Raw genomic sequence first — 17,940 nt, 5'->3', positions numbered from 1 at the left:
ATTGTGAGGTTTAGCTCATTCCTCCACCCCTTGATATAAATAATTTCATATGTATTAAAAAAATATATATATCTTATCAAATGAAATGTAAACCATGAAAAAAAATTGTTATTAGCATTCTATAAAATTCATCATTCACTCATTCTTTTTTGAGGAAGAATTGGAAATTTCATTGATTGAAGATGAATACAAGATAATAGGCTAGCATGGGCAGTAGGGAATAAGCAACAATTGTTACAATCCTTAGCCAACACATCACTAATAAAATTGAGGGGTTCCTTGAACCAAATCAGCTCCTTGATCATGCACTACTCCCTAGCTGCTAGGAAAAAAAAGAAAAGAAAATTCAACATATTGATCTACTATTGAATTTGTGATGAAAGGCCTACTATGATTCGTTCGAGCGACCATAAGGTCTTATGGAACTTGGAACTCTTCAAGCGGAAAACACAGAGAAGAAAGAAGAACTTGAAGTCACCAAATTGCGGTTAATGGTGGTGAAGAAGTTCATTTTGAACATGAGAATCACTGCTTCTTGCCAATGTCATTGGAAATTGCAGGAAAAGTTGAACCAAAGGTAGGCGGAAGGGGGAGGAGGCACAGGGCAATGTCCTTTACATCCATTCTCTATGGCCACACCATTCATAAATACGACTGGCTACTTTCCGGCTGGATTATAGGTTAATGATGTGAAACACTTTACATTCACTGTCCATATTACCTGTAGAGCCTGCCGGCTCGCATCATTATCCTATTCTCTACATTCCAGCCGAGAAGCAGACAACTATATTGAGATGTCGTTATAAAGGGTGGATGTAAAGGGCTTCGCCCCCTTGCTTCCTTTTTCCCTAGCGTACCTTTGGTTCCACTTTGTGTGCAGCCACCAATGATACTGGCAACAAACAATGACTTTCAAATTCAAAATGAACTTCTTGACCACCATTATTTGCCATTTGGCGACTCCCTTGAGAGAGTAAACTAAAACCTTTGTCAAGAGAAGATCACATAATATTTGTGAATTTATATGATGGAGAAGAAAGGCGATGATGTGAATTGACATGCTTTAGAAGGTAAATATATGAAGAGAAACAATCTAGAATGACAGTTCTGACAATATTGTGGGCATAAATATGTGCGGAATTTTTATTTGTTTTTTGTCAAAATCTGTGTGCGGTATTAAATATTGATACACATATCTAATTTTGTTTTTCCGCATTTATTTCACAGGGGCTCTTCCTTATCTTTACATTAATTACTTGCTGTTGAAATGAATCTTACGGATTCATTGAAACGAATGTTACAACCATTTTCTTTGAAGAAATTCAATGTATGAAGAAATAAAAAAAAAGAAGGAAAGAATTCAATTTTACTTAATTATAATTAACATACCATTTGTAAACATAGTAAAATATCTTTAGGAAGTAAAACCTTAACTTTCTGTGTCACTTCTTTTAAGGGAATTAGGATTACAGCTCCAACTCATTTTATTTGGATAAAGCCACACTTTGTGAGCTAAGACAATTATAAAATAATACATTAATATTTTTGCCCTCATTGCCCATAAACCACAACCTACCTAGCACAGTCACCGGAATTTGTCAGGAAATTTTTGGCCGCATAAATTTTCACCTGAAACTTTTTTGGTTGCCTTGATTGGTGGCGGCTTATATATTAATATTTCAATTAAAAATAGAAATAATGTCTATCGAAAAATTTGAATCCATGACATCACAAGCAATAGAATGACAACTCACCAACTCAACCATATTTTTTTTTGTTAAACGATAAATTACTTTCATATGTGTGTAAAATTTTATAATTTGTGATATTTATATCATAAATAATGCTAAGAAGATTAAATTAGCATACCAAATGATATGTCATTAATAAAAAATAAGCACATTTATTAACGATTAAATAATAACTCAATCACCAACTTTTAAGTCATTTAGTTTACAAAATTTAATCTACAAATTTAGTTTCTCTAGCATTACTCTTATATCATGAGTACTTGTTTAGAACAATGAATGTACATCAAAATAATGACATTAAATATAATTTTTAAATCCGTAAGAATTACAATCCTTACGGATTGAATAAGCTCAAGTCTGAGGCATCCAAACTGACGCCGCAAGCTTGTCCATGATCGCTGGTTTTTCAAAAAGAATCCAGGGCGAGGGCAACCAGAAGAACCAGGAAATCTCAAAGCTGCGGCAGTACAGGAGGAAAAACTCACAAAAGAAGAAGACGAGAGAGAGAGAGAGAGAGAAAGAGAGAGAGAGAAATAAAAAAGAAGAAAAATGAGTTTGTCAAATTTTATGTGCACAGATGCACCTGCATATCCAAGAAATAAAAAAATTGATGCAGCTGTAGAGTAAAGACTAAAGAGAACAAAGAAATGAAGGAAAGTGATGAAAACCATCACCTGAAAAACATGTGCTTTACTTTCTGATGTCCTGATGAAATAATAAGGAAAAGAACATTAGCTTCTGCCACTCCTCCTCGCCTCCCCTATAAGAAAGAGAAAGATATAGTAGTTAGAATGGAAGTGGAAGATGAATCATTAGAGGAGGGAGAATTAAGAGAGGACATTGTGATGGTAGACGTACAGAGGGAGACAACAAATATGGGTGCGCTAGAACAGTTCAATGAAGATGAAGATGTCCAGAGCATTCACAGCACAGCGGCCTCTGTAAATCATCATCTTCATCGAACTGTTTTCTAGCTCCCCCATTTTTTTGCTGTCTCCATCTTTACTTTTACCATCACCGTTTTTTCTTTCAATTGTCCCTCCTCTAATGATTCATCTTCCACTTCCTAAATACTATATCTTCCTTTTTCTTATAAGTGGTTGCTGCATCTAGATGTTGCATCTAATAGAAGTCGCTGCACCTTTCTTATAGGTCTAATAAAAGATGCACCAAAAGAAGTGGAAGCTGAAGATCAAAGCTTATGGTGCATCTTCAACTTCAACTTCTCTGGTGCATCTTCTTTTAGAGGTTGTGGTTCTTCACTGAGTAACTCAACCCCCTCCCCTATTTATATCCCGTCTGTGTCTAATAGAAGTCGCTGCATCTTTCTTGTAAGGTCTAATAAAAGATGCGTACCTGTAGAAGTTGAAGCTGAAGATCAGATCAGCTTATATGGTGCATCTTCTACTTCAACTTCTCTGGTGCACATCTTCTTTTAGATTTTATGGTGCGCTTCTGAGTTACTCAACCCCCATCCCCTATTTATATCCAAATGTGTAAATGCATTCGTTGTCAACTTTGCCACTAAGTACCTTAAAAAAGTTTGATTTCGTTCATGCCCTTGGTATATTGTTCTATTTAACCTACATAATATGGGTGCTTGTGTTTATTTACCACGAATAATGCATATGAAAATTACATATGGGGTTGGAAAATATATTGGCAAAAAAAATTAATATTCACTCCATACCACATATGTTTATTCAATCACTTAGTGTTCTTTGCATGTTAGCTTTTAATTAAGCATACATTAGTGTTTTTGAGCTTTAACTTAGTGGCATGCGATGAGTGAATAGTAGATCCAAACTTTTTTATATTGGCATACCTACAGAAGTATAAGTAATGCAAGCGTACGTTAGTACATGAAATAAAAGAATTCATACATTTGGCACACTGCAATATTAGCACGCTCATGTGTTAGAGTTTTGGAACTTCTGGATAAGATTTTATTATAAAAGCACTCGGCTTTGACGGCTAACCACTTGTACCGTTTTACAACTTCCAAAACAGTACTTGTACGGTTATAGGCAAATGAAAAAAATAATAGATTTTAGAAACGCTTTAAATCTATACTTGTTGTCACTCTCTTTTTATGTTTGATTTATAATTTTATTTTAGGGTTAATCTTAGTTTACTATTCTGATCTACCAAAAAAATTAGGAATATACTTAACCAAAATTTCATGATACAGGTTCTACCAAGTAATTAGGAATATACTTGAACAAATATTTGAGAAGGCACTTTAACCAACATAGGGGTGTTTTTTGGAAGCTAGGATCAATATCGGTTTTTATTTGAAAATAGAGAAAATTAAGGGCAAATTGGTAATATGTTTATACTTAACGGGCAGTTGTGCAAAATTAGAGATAATTACGAATCCAAAATTTAGATAACACCATTTCCATATATGGACAAAATCGGTTGTAAATATTTAATAAATAAATTGATGTAGACCATGCATGTCCGTTACAATAGCAGTCGACATAAACGTTACTCTAGCAGCGCACCTCACTTTTCACCTGTTTCCTTTCACGCCAAAGACACCCCAAAACGCATGCAATAGAATGGTCATTTAATGAGTTTTTCATATGGAATTGTTATTGGCACTTCAAAAATCTCATTCTGCATTTCAAATTTTCTATATTTGGAAAGAAAAATACACTTGTGAGGAGTGTAGAATGAGATTTTTGGAGTGCCAATAACACTTCCCTTCCCATATAAGACAAGTAAATATGAAAATCTAAATTTTTTTTTCCAATAATGTAACAAACATATGTCATTCTTATCTATCTTTATAGAGAGATGATACAACTAAATGACACCGTAATAAATCAAACAAATACATATTTTTTTCCTAAAAAGAAAAAGGAAAAAGGGGATGAATACAAATTTCTTTTTCCCTTAACAAAATATTTTTTTAACAAAATAATTTGGATAAGCCTCTAGTTGTGCCTGCTGTTTATCACATCAAGACTTTTTTTCTTTTTAATACAACGATTTATTCATCTTTAGAAGTGTGAGATTAAACTAATTCATACAATGCACTTGTCAGAATAATTTGGTAACAGACTTGTCATTTATAAAAGTTAAATTTAAGATTTCTCGAAGTGAATGAAAATACCACTACTACACCGTATTAAGTGGCACATCGAGACTACACAACTATTTTAGTTACCCACATATTTGAAGGAATAATTAGTTACATGTTATCTACGATACGCATTGGCAAAGAAACACAAAATGGCATTGCCCCAACATGTAATTATTAGGAAAAATCATGCATATATTGCACAACCAACAAGTTCATGTAATTATTAGGAAAAATCATGCATATCATGCATATATTGCACAACCAACAAGTTCATGTAATTATTAGGAAAAATCATGCATATATTGCACAACCAACAAGTTCTTATGGAAATCAGTTTCGAACATATATAACTAAAACTAATAAGATCAGAAGAGGATCGTTTTTGTAATGTTTTTAGTTGTTAAAAAAAAAATTGAAAATATGACCTTAACCCTTAAAACTTAATTTTCTCTACATAAAATCCGACATAAGTTTTTTACTTGAATAAAACTCATTGACAAGATTCCACATCAGTAAATTCATTAATTATGTTTGACTTTATACATTTAAAAATTTTTGATGCCTAAAATACCCCTATTTGAATGTTTGATGTACACAATTAATTCCATACGAATTGAAAAGGAGAGTGAATGATTTTACAAAAATAAAAAAAATAAAAAATTCATTGCCTAATATATAATAAAAATAAAACTTGCCTAATATATGTAATAACACATGCTTAGTTTAGTCAATTAAATTATATTTTACATATAAATGTAGGTAAATTATTTCACACACACATATATAACAAAAAAAAAAAAACATGCATGCTTTATGTAAAAATTCAAGCAAAATAATTTACCTATAAAAAATGTTATTTGATTCAGTGCACCTACTATTCAACTTTTAAAATGTTTTTTCTTTAGTTGAAAAAAGATGTTAGATTTCAAAATTTAAAATGTTAGATTGCTTAAAAAAAAAACCAAAATAATTTACCCAATAAATGTAAATCAAAATTAATTTACTTACAAATAAAGCAATTTTATTTTGATTCAAAATTAGTTACCTATTATTTGTACATATATCTTATAATAATAAAATGTGCCATGTTCAACTTTTAAAATGTTTTTTCTTTAGTCGAAAAAGATGTTAGATTTCAAAATTTAAAATGTTAGATTGTTTAAAAAAAAGAAAAATAATTTACCAAATAAATGTAAATCAAAATTAATTTACTTACAAATAAAGCAATTTTATTTTGAGTCAAAATTAGTTTACCTATTATTTGTACTTATATCTTATAATAATAAAATGTGCCATGTATTATTACACATATTTGGCACATTTTTTATTATAAGATATATGTACAAATAATAGGTAACTAATTTTGAATCAAAATAAAATTGCTTTATTTGTAAGTAAATTAATTTTGATTTACATTTATTGGGTAAATTATTTTGGTTTTTTTTTTTAAGCAATCTAACATTTTAAATTTTGAAATCTAACATCTTTTTCGACTAAGGAAAAACATTTTAAAAGTTGAATAGTAGGTGCACTGAATCAAATAACATTTTTGTTATAGGTAAATTATTTTGCTTAAATTTTTACATATAGCATGCATGTTTTTTTTTTTTTGTTATATATGTGTGTGTGAAATAATTTACCTACATTTATATGTAATATATAATTTAATTGACTAAACTAAGCATGTGTTATTACATATATTAGGCAAGTTTTATTTTTATTATATATTAGGCAATGAATTTATTATTTTTTTATTTTTGTAAATTCATTCACTCTCCTTTACAAGTTGTGTACATCAAGCATTCAAATAGGGGTATTTTAGGCATAATTTTTTTAAATGTATAAAGTCAAACATAATTAATGAATTTACTGATGTGGAATCTTAGCAATGGGTTTTATTCAAGTAAAAAACTTATGTCGGGTTTTATGTGGAGAAAATTAAGTTTTAAGGGCTAAAGTCATATTTGATTTAGTGCACCTACTATTCAACTTTTAAAATGTTTTTTCTTTAGTCGAAAAAGATGTTAGATTTCAAAATTTAAAATGTTAGATTGCTTAAAAAAAAAAGAAAAATAATTTACCCAATAAATGTAAATCAAAATTAATTTACTTACAAATAAAGCACTTTTATTTTGATTCAAAATTAGTTTACCTATTATTTGTACATATATCTTATAATAATAAAATGTGCCAAATATGTGTAATAATACATGGAAAATATATTACCTACAAAATATGCGTTATTACTCATCATAAATTTACATATAGGTAGATTAATTAGTTAATATGTTTGAACATATAGTAGTACTATATATATATATATATATATATATATATATATATATATATTAGGGGTAATAATATGTGCAATAACTATTTGTTCATTGTAATTAAGGTGAGTAATTACATTTATTGATTTATTTTGAATATTGTGGTACAAGTTGTAAATATTTTGTAATAATAGGTTAATAACTTCTCTACTTGGCATCAAATTTGGGTTTTATTTTGATGTTTGTAACTATGTGGGTTTTTATTTAGGAAATAAGAGTTGTAAGGATCTATATCTAAAGAACCCTAAAAAAATGAACATAGCAATACCAGTGTTCTAAAAAAGGGCTTAGGCGGCCGCCTAGGTGCTAGGCAGTGGTGACTCGAGGCGTTTTCTTGCAAATCAGTTGGATAAATCGGCTGGGCTCTAGGCGGGCTAGGCGGTGCTAGGCTGTTTTTTTTTTTTTTTTTTTTTTTGAAATTAAAAAAAAATCCTATATAAGTCTAAGTTGTGAACTTGGAGTACGTTGGAAACAAGAAATTAATGAGCAAAGAAGAGATCGATGCGTTTTACCTTTCTACATCAACAAACCGTGATGGCTGAAATAGGTGAGCTGGGCTCAGATATGAGGTTTGTGTTGATGTGAGAGAGGGTGGAGATAAATGAGAGACTTATTTCGGTTTCTAGAAAGCAAGAAGCTTCTGATTTTCTTGGGAGATGTCTCCCAATAAGCCTCAGACCAAGTTAGAAGCAAGGCTTGTAACTGCCTGATGTATGAAAAATAGAACCAACCTTCTACGATTTGATATATTGAATTTCAGCTTGCAGCCGCTTCATCACTTTTTTGTTTCTCCTTTAAAAGTTGGACCTGGTTTTCTTGTTTTTTCTTTAGATCTAATATCTGTAGTTCACAATAAAAACATTCACTTATCAACACAAAAATAGCCTTTGAATTTAATTAGAAATGAGATAGAGACCTAGGGTTTCTCAATTTAATCAGAAAATGAGGGATGCATGACACGTGTGTGCATCCTAAGCCTCCATGCTACCCGAGGAGCAATGATCTGAATTAGAGAGAGGGAGAGCCGTTTGGGCTTTGGGCTCGAGGTCATCAAAGCTGAAATGAGAGTGGGTGTAACAGCTAGGGTTTTTCAAATGTCAAATGAAGCTACTACAATAACTTATATTGTAGCTGTTGATTTGCACAAGTGTGGCCTTGTACGTGTTGGTCAGCTTGTCTTCATCAGTTTTCAGATCGCGAGTTCGATTCTTCAAGGTGGCTGTTTTGTGTTTCTTTTCATTCTTTTTCCCAAGTATATTTTTCTCGCGTGTCATCCTACAATACTACTTACTATGGTTATATGAAATATATGCTTAATGTGTTTTTAAATTTTAGACTTGTTGGATACTTTTTTTTGCATTTTATCATTATTTTATTATCTTATCCATGGATATCATACGAGTATAATTTTTTGTAAGTGTCAATATGCACTTATTTACAAGATATACAAGAAATTTACCTAAATCTGCCTAGGCGTCCGCCTAGGCGATAGGCGCTAGCTCGCCGCCCGACTAGCGCCTAACGTTTTTTAGAACCTTGAGCAATACTGAGCATTATTTCAAAAGGCAATCAAATTTCATGCAACCGATTTAGACGAGGGGACAACTTCATGAACAAAAGCATGGTACCCCGGGTCAGAAAGCCAGAGGTTAGCCAAATTTGTGTGAGAAGTGCAACGCCTGTGGACTTTTTCAACATCCCAAATGGTAGATTCAGCTCTCCTAGGATGAATAATGCTGCCCATTGGCTTCTCTTCATCCACGGTGCCAATTCTCGACTGATCTTTACAAGAACATGAGTGAGGTAGTGCAACGGTTGCCCGTAAAATTGCTTCATAGAATTTGCTAGCGCAAGCCAACTGACGAAGATGGCGTCTTTCTGGCGAGTCATGGGGACTGGAATCTTCTTTATCAGTTCTTGATAATCTCTTGCCATCTTCACTACAACTTCTGTATCACAAAATCTTTCTTCTTGTTTCATGTAAATGGAGAACATTTTAAAATAAAAAATAAAAAAACTGTTGCACAAGCAACATGCATGTAATGCTTGTGTTTTGATATTTAATATCAAAATATTTTGGTTTATCAAATTGGATTTCCCTTTTGCATTTTTCCTATAAGTGATAGCCTCAGATCAATACATTTTGTTGTAGAGTTAAAGAAAAAAATAGCTCTTATATATTTATTTACTAAATCAAATATAAAAAATTGGGAGAACTAAAGAGAATATATTGTCAAGGGGATTAGCTTCAAGACAAAGGTATCTCTAAAGTTGACTATTTTGATAGATTAGAGATGAAAATCATTGTTTTTTATTTTATTTTTAATAATATTGTTTTCTTGGTATACCTAGTGTTTGAGTTTACAATTAAAAATCCATAAATCACGAGTTAAAATCCAAAGCTAAGAGTACGAAAATTCATGATAAGGAAGTGAATTTTACCGTCTCTTTCTCCTCTCCACCTGATGTTAATTTTTTATATTTAAATTAAATAAATCAAAGAAGGATGTAGAGATAAAAATAAAAAAAAATGTACCAAAGAAAAAAAAAAGTGCAAAAATTATTACCTTCAATATTGTGTATACATCAAGGAAGTGTGCACATATATTAGATATCAAATTATAATTAACATTTCCGAACCTGGATCTTCCTTCAATGCTTTTGTAGCACCATTCGTCCTTTGCTCTTTTTCATTACTTTTCCTCTTACTTCTACAACCTTTCCTTCCAATTTGTTTTCCCAATCGTTTCCCCAATGAGGTTTGAGCGTTAAAGTGTTCGCTTAAATTATCTGATTGTCTCCGAGTCAGACATTAGTATGTGCTGGTAGCATAGAGGACTGCGCCGGCGCAACATCTTAATAATCAGGTGAGAGAGTCTGAGTAGTCAGAAGGATTATGATGCAATCCATATCTATTTTGTCATGTGTATTTATCAAGTATTACTCATGTGATGAGACTATTGCCAATAGAAGATAGCGAATTCTTTGTGACTCGTTATAGATTTTTCTCCAAATCAAGACTAAGAGTATAATTTTTTTATTTGACTGACCGCACTATGACTTTGTTATTAATTCACTCATGTAAGCCTATAAAATATTAATAATTAATGGACATGATTTAGTATAACCTATTTTATATATAACACATAGAAAAAGGACTATAATTTAACCATTAGAATAAAAATATACCAAATTACTTTATCTAGTTCTTCAAAAAAAAAAAAAAAAATTACTTTATCTAGGGAATGTTTTGGCATTTTTTATTATTTGGAGATTTACAAATATACATCAAGAAGAAGTCGTTAACTCATCCATAACAAGTCACAGGGGATCACAAATTATTATAGAACTCACTCCAAATGTGATTGTCAGAAACAAAAACTACATTAAAAAAAAGACACTGCTTAAAAAATTATTACAGAGCTAGACAAAATAGAAGATACACACAAACAATCAAAACTATATGTAAAGCAGTGACTTCCAAAAACAAAGAAAAAACCAAGCTAGAGTTTTACACTAATGTTCCATTTGAAAAGAGGCAAATGCCTTGTCATTCAAATATGTACAAGGTTTAAACTCCTTCTAAGACATAAATTGTGTGCATGTAATTTATGTGGTGTCATACACACCAAGTTTACTATAATCACGCGCTACCCCAAAACAAGCTGAATAGTTTGCATGTCAGCCATTTGTTCATGCTCTTTAAAAAGAATGAAGACGACTAATTAGAGTGTATAAGTATGTAACTACCTTGTATTATAAGCTTAAACTTAAGGTTAATCAAAGTTTAGTATTTCTTGAGCATTATTGTAATTCTATTCGTTTAAGCAAAATCCATGTCGCTCTTATTTGTCAAAGGCAGCATTGGACTAAACCCAATCAATCCCGTTAGCTATTATATTAAGCAGCTGGGCTGACGATCCAAATCGGGCTACAAAATTATGAAACCCTAAATATAAACTCTCTTAAACAAGAAAACAAGGCGAAGTGGGCTGCAGTTACGCGGTTTCTCTCTATGTGAACTCCAAATTCTAAATTCATAAGCACCCCCCTAGTTTGAAGTTTCAGCCGCTGCCTCTTGCTCTTGCTCGGGTTAGATGGCAGCCCGCTACTCCTCCCTTTCCTTCTCCTTCCCTCGTCTCTTCTTTGGCCTTTCCTCCTTTTCCTCTCTTCTCATCTCCTCTGCCCCTTCCCCCCTCCTTGCATCCACCTCCTATTCCTTCCCCCTTTCTAGTTTCCTTCCTTCGTTTCCATTCTCGGTTGTCTCTTGAATTTTATCTCAGTTTTTCGTAAGCTGGATCTCAACTATCCCTGAACTTGTCTCATATTCAGGCTTCATGCCCCTTATCTGCCCTTTTTTGCCTGCTTTCACTACCTTATGTCTTTTAATTTTCCTTGCTCCCTTCTCCCTAGCTGTGATACTTCATCCCTGTCCCACCATGTGCTTGAATCAGTGTGCTTCGATAAGAAGTTGGATATCATATCCATTTTCCTTCCCCCAATTGGCATGCCGGATCCCCATCGAGGCCAAGTGTTTGGTATGTAAAATACCCCTTTAGCCCCACTCTCTACACATAAGATATTTTGTTTGTATATATTTGTAGGAGTTCGTGATTGAGACTTGAATATGGTGTCTACTCTCTCAGGTTCGGAGTTTGGCTTCCTCTGAGAATGTGACGGCGGCGACAGTGTGATTTATGCTGGTGGAGATTAGGTTTTTTTGTTATTTGTTTTTGCAGCCTTTGAGCCTAAGCTTGTGTTAGTCTCTTGTTTTTGCAGCCTAAGCTTTTTGCTTTGACCTTTTACTTTATTTGGAATTGTTTACATGGTTTTTTTTATTTGGGGCCTTGTACTAGTTTTTTTTTTTTTTTTTTTTTTTTTAATTTTTAATACATGTACTAGTTTTCAATGTAGTAAAAAATATCTAACTTGACAAAAAAATTATTGGAACTCTGTTTCTTGGTACCTTGCAGAAAAATAGTAAGAGTAAGTGCCTCGTGTGTTAAATGCGTGCCGACCTGTGTGTTCTTGGACATTTTAGCCCTCACCATCAGCCTCTCGTTAGTCTACAACGTTACAAACTAGAAACCGCGTGAACATACTCGGAACACACAACACTTTATTGCTTTCCTGACAACAAAAGAAGAAAAGTAAAATGACAACAAAATCAATGTGCGCAATTCCAGTAATTTATTTTTGTCGCGGCCCCATCTTTTAGACAATTACTTTTCTGGGCAGCCAATGGAAATCCAACACGGTATCTACACGGGCAAGTGTAGGTCAAAAGGTTTCTATCGTGTTCCCAGTTGGAATGAAGGATACTTTTCTTCAAACCCATCTTTCGAATTATTAAAATTTGATCAAGAGTTATAAAAATAAAATTATTTTATAAATTATAATAATTTTAATCGTTAAATCAAATTTTAATAACTCAGATGAATGAATTTAGTAAAAGTATTCCGGAGAAGATCCTTTTCCAGTTGGAACATCGAAGTTTTGGAGATGCTTTGCTCACTCTGAGATTGAAACGCGTGGAATCAAAGATGGTCGATGGATGACGATGAGGTATCGGATGCCAAAGCTTCTGGTCCTGGTCAAGTATGACATCTGTTTTTGACCACCCATCATCAAACACGCCACTCAAATCTTTATATAATTAACCATTAGTATATGAGTATATATAAAGTATATGAGAAATTTTTTTATTTTGTTTTTAAAATAGAAGGAGAGAGGAAGAGAGTGATAGAGAATGTAGAAGTATGAAGTTTTTTTTTTTTAATTTTTTAATTTTAATTAGAGATATGTTAGGATTATAAGTATGTGAGGCTTTGAAGAAAAAAAAAATAGTAAAATTTGATTGTATGAAATTACATATTTACCCTGTATTTCTTATTCATGTTCTGTTTTAATTAGAAGATTAAACTGGTAATTTTTTAAAATTTTGATTGACAATGAATGTTTTATTAATTAGTAGAGATATATGATTAGAGATTATGTAACAGAAATTGGTGAGTGTGAGATTAACATCGTTATATATGGTGTTACTATTTTATACGCATTGTACTGTAAGTGGACGATCTGAATGATGTTATAAATAAATATTTCAAAAAAAAAAATCACAACACAACACTACAATGTAACAATGCGGCAATATCATCAATATAAAAATCATATCATATTCCATCTTTGCCAAAAGAACATGGGGTATGATACAAGGATGTTTGAATCTTACAACAACGGCTAGTTTTGTCCCTGGTCAAGTGCCAAAGATGAGTTGGCATGTATCATCAACCCAAAGCCAAAAGTTAACATTTCAATTTCTCGACAGCTAGAGATGCTTCTCTATGCATTGCACTTGATTCTACCTTGAGCCTTTTGAGATGTTATGAGTCCCAAACAATATATGTAACCTAGCTTAGGATTCATGTCAAGCAACAAAAGCAAATGAAATTTTATGAGAACTTGTTTATGGCATATTTTTTCTTTACGTGATAATAAGAGACGAGAGATAAAAAGAACAAGGGTGATATTACATCCATTCTAACTGTCTGATAAATTTTTTCTATCATCTATGTGATAATATGACCAAATAGATAATTCGTTTTAGGGTTTGTTATTTTCAGGTTTTGAAAGTGTAATAAAAAGATCAAATTCATCTTAACAGTTAGCTTACATCAAGAAAATTCAACATAATTTAGCAGTAAATAAAAATCATAAGGATAATGCAAGTGATATTAAATTTAAAAATAAAATTTATAAATTAAATGATATGTCGTACATTTATTAACGTTTAAGTAATAAACAAAATATCAACTTCTATATCTTTTAATTTTCAAATTTTACCTACAAATATATCCCTATCGTTAGATTCATTACCCATATCACAAACAAAACTGATATTGCCCAACTACATGTCGCAATCCCATTCGTCCCTTATCTTCTTACGTCCTATCTCTTTCCCCACTATAAATACGACTTCCAAGTTACCAACTCCCCAATCCTACAAAGTAAAAGGAGAGGATCCACCGCCTCCCAAAACACCACCACAAAAAGAAAAAAGCAACCATGGCCACCACCAAGCTCCTTCTCTACCTTCTCCTCCTCGTCCAGCTCGCCGCCACAGCCTACTCCATCGGCGTAAACTACGGTACTCTCGCCGACAACCTTCCGCCACCGGCCCAAGTCGCCAACTTCATCAAAACCCAAACCACCATCGACGCCGTCAAACTCTTCGACGCCAACCCCGACATCATCAAGGCCTTCGCCAACACCAACATCTCCTTGACGATTACCATCCCCAACGGAGACATCCAGAGCCTCACAAATCTACGCACCGCTCGCCATTGGATCATTGATCATGTCAAGCCGTTTTACCCGGCAACCAAAATCAAATACATTGCTATGGGCAGCGAGGTCCTCCACTGGGGGGACGACGCTCTCAAGTCGAGCCTCGTCCCTGCCATGAGGACCTTCCACAACGCTTTGATCCGCGAGGGGATCAAGGATGTCAAGGTCTCGACCCCTCACTCGCTCGGAATGATGTTGTCTTCTGACCCGCCCAGCACAGGCCGGTTCAGACCGGAGGTGCTTCCAATTCTGGCCCAATTGCTCCTGTTCTGTCGCCAGACCAAGTCGCCTTTCATGGTTAACCCGTACCCGTTTTTCGGGTGGTCACCCGAAAAGGAGAACTACGCTCTCTTCAGACCCAACAGTGGTGTGCGCGATAAATTCACCGGCAAGTTTTACACTAACATGTTCGATGGGTTGATGGACGCGGTTTACTCAGCTGCCAAGGCAATCGGGTTCGGTGACGTGGACTTGATTGCTGGCGAGACCGGTTGGCCTTCTGCTTGCGAGCTCCCAGTCTGCTCGGTTCAGAACGCTGTGGACTACAACGGTAACTTGATCAAGCATATTGAGTCCGGTAAGGGTACGCCATTGATGCCAAACCGGAAGATCGAGACTTACATCTTTGCTTTGTTTAATGAGAACCAGAAACCCGGTTCGGCCGCTGAGAAGAACTTTGGGCTGTTCAAACCGGACATGACTCCGGTTTACAATGCTGGGGTTATGCGCAATCAACAGGTTGGTTCTTGATTAAATATTTATTTGATTTTTGGTTTTTGTATTAAATATTTATTTGTTAATTCGTACGCTTTTTACTTTAAAATGTCGGTCACATGCACCGTTGATTAAGCAAATTTTCTAGATTCGGTGTCTTGGTTCTTGTGTTAAATTAAATAATGTTGCAGGGAACGTTTCTGCGGTCCTGACTTCTCTGCCCTGCGGGTCCCATACATTCTCATCTTTTTTTTATTATGTTAATTTTTTATATCATTATTGATTTTATAAAAACATTAATATAAAATATTAACATGGATTGACAGAGAAGTCGGGTTCTGTTTCTGCACGCCTGAAAAATAATATAATTCATCCGGTCTCACCAAATAACGTGTAAAGTGATCAAATGATATCAGTTTTCAGGCGGATATTTTTGCTGGCCATTATTATTATGGTGCATGTTTATCATGCGCCTAACCATTTATCAATATTCTTTCATTTAATTTTAGTTAATTTTTATATTAAATGTTATTTTTTTATTTTAAAAATATTAATCTTAGTTAAGTAAAATGACACGGGATAGATAGTGTATGATAAGTATACTCAAAAGTCTGAAGTGGTGAGCAAAAATGTTCCTGGTTTTTAGTTATGATTTTTAGGAAAATCTTAAGCCGAACGAGGTGAACTTTTTTGAATCACAAAATAAAAAATTACACCTAGTTAGAGAGACATAATCAGTTTTCGGTTATTAATTATGTGTAAATTTCTAATTTAAATGTAATAACTATGTGTCAAGAAACAAATAAAACATTGTCATATTAGCTAAATATAGTAAAGAGTAGTGTCATCGGTACTACTCAACCTTATTTGTTGAACAAAATTTGTGGATGTACAAGTAATCACACAAAAATGTTAGAATGTGAATCGCCATTTGATGCAAACACATAATTTTAGTAGTTACTTCATGTTCTTTGTGAGGCTACATATTAACCAAATTGAATTGTCTTCGTACAAATTTTGAATTTGTACCAAAGATGTATTTTTATCGATATTTCAAAGTGGCGGACATACCGTCTTAACATTCTGACTTAACTCACATATGCTATATTGTTATGCTAGAATTACGTTAGTCTTATGTATGCTAAATCGTTGTGTGATTTAGGATGGTGCAACTCCGGGAAAGCCTGCCGGACCAGCGAAACCATCAACACCAGCGACGCCGACAACACCGGTGGCAGGAGGCAAGAAGTGGTGCGTGGCAAAATCAGCAGCCAGCAACCAAGCATTGCAATCAAACATTGACTACGTCTGCAGCACCGGCGTTGATTGCAAGTCCATCCAGCCAGGCGGCGCTTGCTTTGATAACGACGTTAGAGCCCGCGCGTCTTACCTCATGAATTCTTACTACCAGGCTAACGGCCGTCACGACTTCAACTGTGATTTCTCTGGGTCCGGACAAATCACCACCACCGACCCAAGCCACGGCTCTTGTAAATACAACGCTTGAGCTTGAGTAGATGATATGAGGAACGGAAGATATGTTGTTGACCGTGACTTTTTTTCTTTCTAATTTTTTTAATTTTTTTGTGGAATGTTGATGATTATGGTGTATTTGGAATTTAATTAGCATATGATGGTTAAGAGTATTGGTTCATGCGCATGAGATTCTGTGTTTAAATCTTAGTTCTCGTAGTTTAAATGAATTCAATATAATTATCTTATTATTTGTCAAAAAAATAAAGGAAAATTTTTGTTCTGGACCCTAATTAGCTAAAATAGGGCTGAAATCTTTTATTTTTTTATTTTTTATTTTAAGAAGATTAAATAAACTGTGTAACAAGTGAGTGCAACATGCATGTAATTGCTTGTGTTTTGATATTTAATCATTTGATGACTTTGTTAAATCTTTACAATAATATTTTGGTTTACCAAATTGATTTGGTTAAATCTTCACAATAATATTTTGGTTTATCAAATTGGACTTTCCATTTGCATTTTTCCTATAAGTGATAGGCTCACATCAATACATTTTGTTGTAAATAGTTTTTTGGCAAAAAAAAAAAAAAAAAGGTTCTTATATTTCTTTACAAAATCAAATATAAAAATTTGGGAGAACTAAATAGAATATATTGTCATGGGAATTAGCTTGAGGACAAAAATGGTACCTCTAAAGTTGATTATCTTGATAAAATTAAAGATGGAAATTATTGCCCTATTTTTTTTATTTTATAATAATGTTTTCTTGGTATAACTAAATACTTGAGTTTACAATTAAAATGCCATAGATCATGAGTTAAAATCCAAAACTGAGTACAAATTCGAGATAAGGAAATAATTTTTACCCCTGTTTATTTTTTATAATTTAAATTAAATAAATAAAAATTAGGAGACTCAAATAAATAAAAATTTACAGAAGAAGAAAAAGTGTGCAAAAATAATTACTTTTAATGATATTGTATATATGTACATCAAAGAGTTGGGAAAGGTATTAGATATCAAATGATAATTAACAATTCCGAACCTGGATTTTCCTTGAATGCTTTTGTGGATCCACATATTCGTCCATTGTTTTTTTTTTCATTACTTTTCCTCTTGCTTCTACAACTTTTCCCCTCAATTTGTTTTCCCAATCGTTTCACCAATGAGTTTTTAGCGTTAAGGTGTTTGCGTAAATCATCAAATTCTGTCTTCGAATCAAACATTAGTA

The 17,940-nt window shown here is 33.2% G+C and overlaps 1 protein-coding gene and 2 long non-coding RNA genes across 3 annotated transcripts; 2 read left to right on the top strand and 1 right to left on the bottom strand.

Annotated features, from left to right (window-relative positions):
- Positions 1-1,883: 1,883 nt before the first annotated feature.
- On the bottom strand, positions 1,884-3,201 carry LOC148695936 (uncharacterized). The gene is made up of 2 exons (XR_015964169.1): positions 2,426-3,201; positions 1,884-2,334 (listed from the first exon to the last, which is right to left on the bottom strand). It is a non-coding gene; the product is annotated as an uncharacterized LOC148695936 (long non-coding RNA).
- A 7,851-nt stretch (positions 3,202-11,052) lies between these two features.
- LOC148695935 (uncharacterized) lies at positions 11,053-12,010 on the top strand. The gene is made up of 2 exons (XR_015964797.1): positions 11,053-11,710; positions 11,819-12,010. It is a non-coding gene; the product is annotated as an uncharacterized LOC148695935 (long non-coding RNA).
- A 2,036-nt stretch (positions 12,011-14,046) lies between these two features.
- LOC137733358 (glucan endo-1,3-beta-glucosidase) lies at positions 14,047-16,893 on the top strand. The gene is made up of 2 exons (XM_068472510.2): positions 14,047-15,257; positions 16,396-16,893. The coding sequence occupies exons 1-2, from the start codon at positions 14,238-14,240 to the stop codon at positions 16,738-16,740; spliced, it is 1,365 nt and encodes a 454-aa protein (XP_068328611.1). The 5' UTR covers positions 14,047-14,237; the 3' UTR covers positions 16,741-16,893.
- Positions 16,894-17,940: the final 1,047 nt, after the last annotated feature.

The sequence above is a fragment of the Pyrus communis genome, chromosome 7, assembly GCF_041283825.1.
Source record: "Pyrus communis isolate YQ-2024b chromosome 7, ASM4128382v1, whole genome shotgun sequence".
NCBI lineage: Eukaryota > Viridiplantae > Streptophyta > Magnoliopsida > Rosales > Rosaceae > Pyrus > Pyrus communis.
Note: the sequence above shows the minus strand (reverse complement) of the source record. Positions and strands in the feature narration are given on the sequence as shown.

Excerpts from the sequence above, each read along its gene's own strand:
- LOC137733358 (XM_068472510.2), top strand. The coding sequence starts at position 14,238 with ATGGCCACCACCAAGCTCCTTCTCTACCTTCTCCTCCTCGTCCAGCTC. Across the intron at positions 15,258-16,395 it reads GGGTTATGCGCAATCAACAG|GATGGTGCAACTCCGGGAAA; the intron begins GTTGGTTCTTGA and ends TGTGTGATTTAG.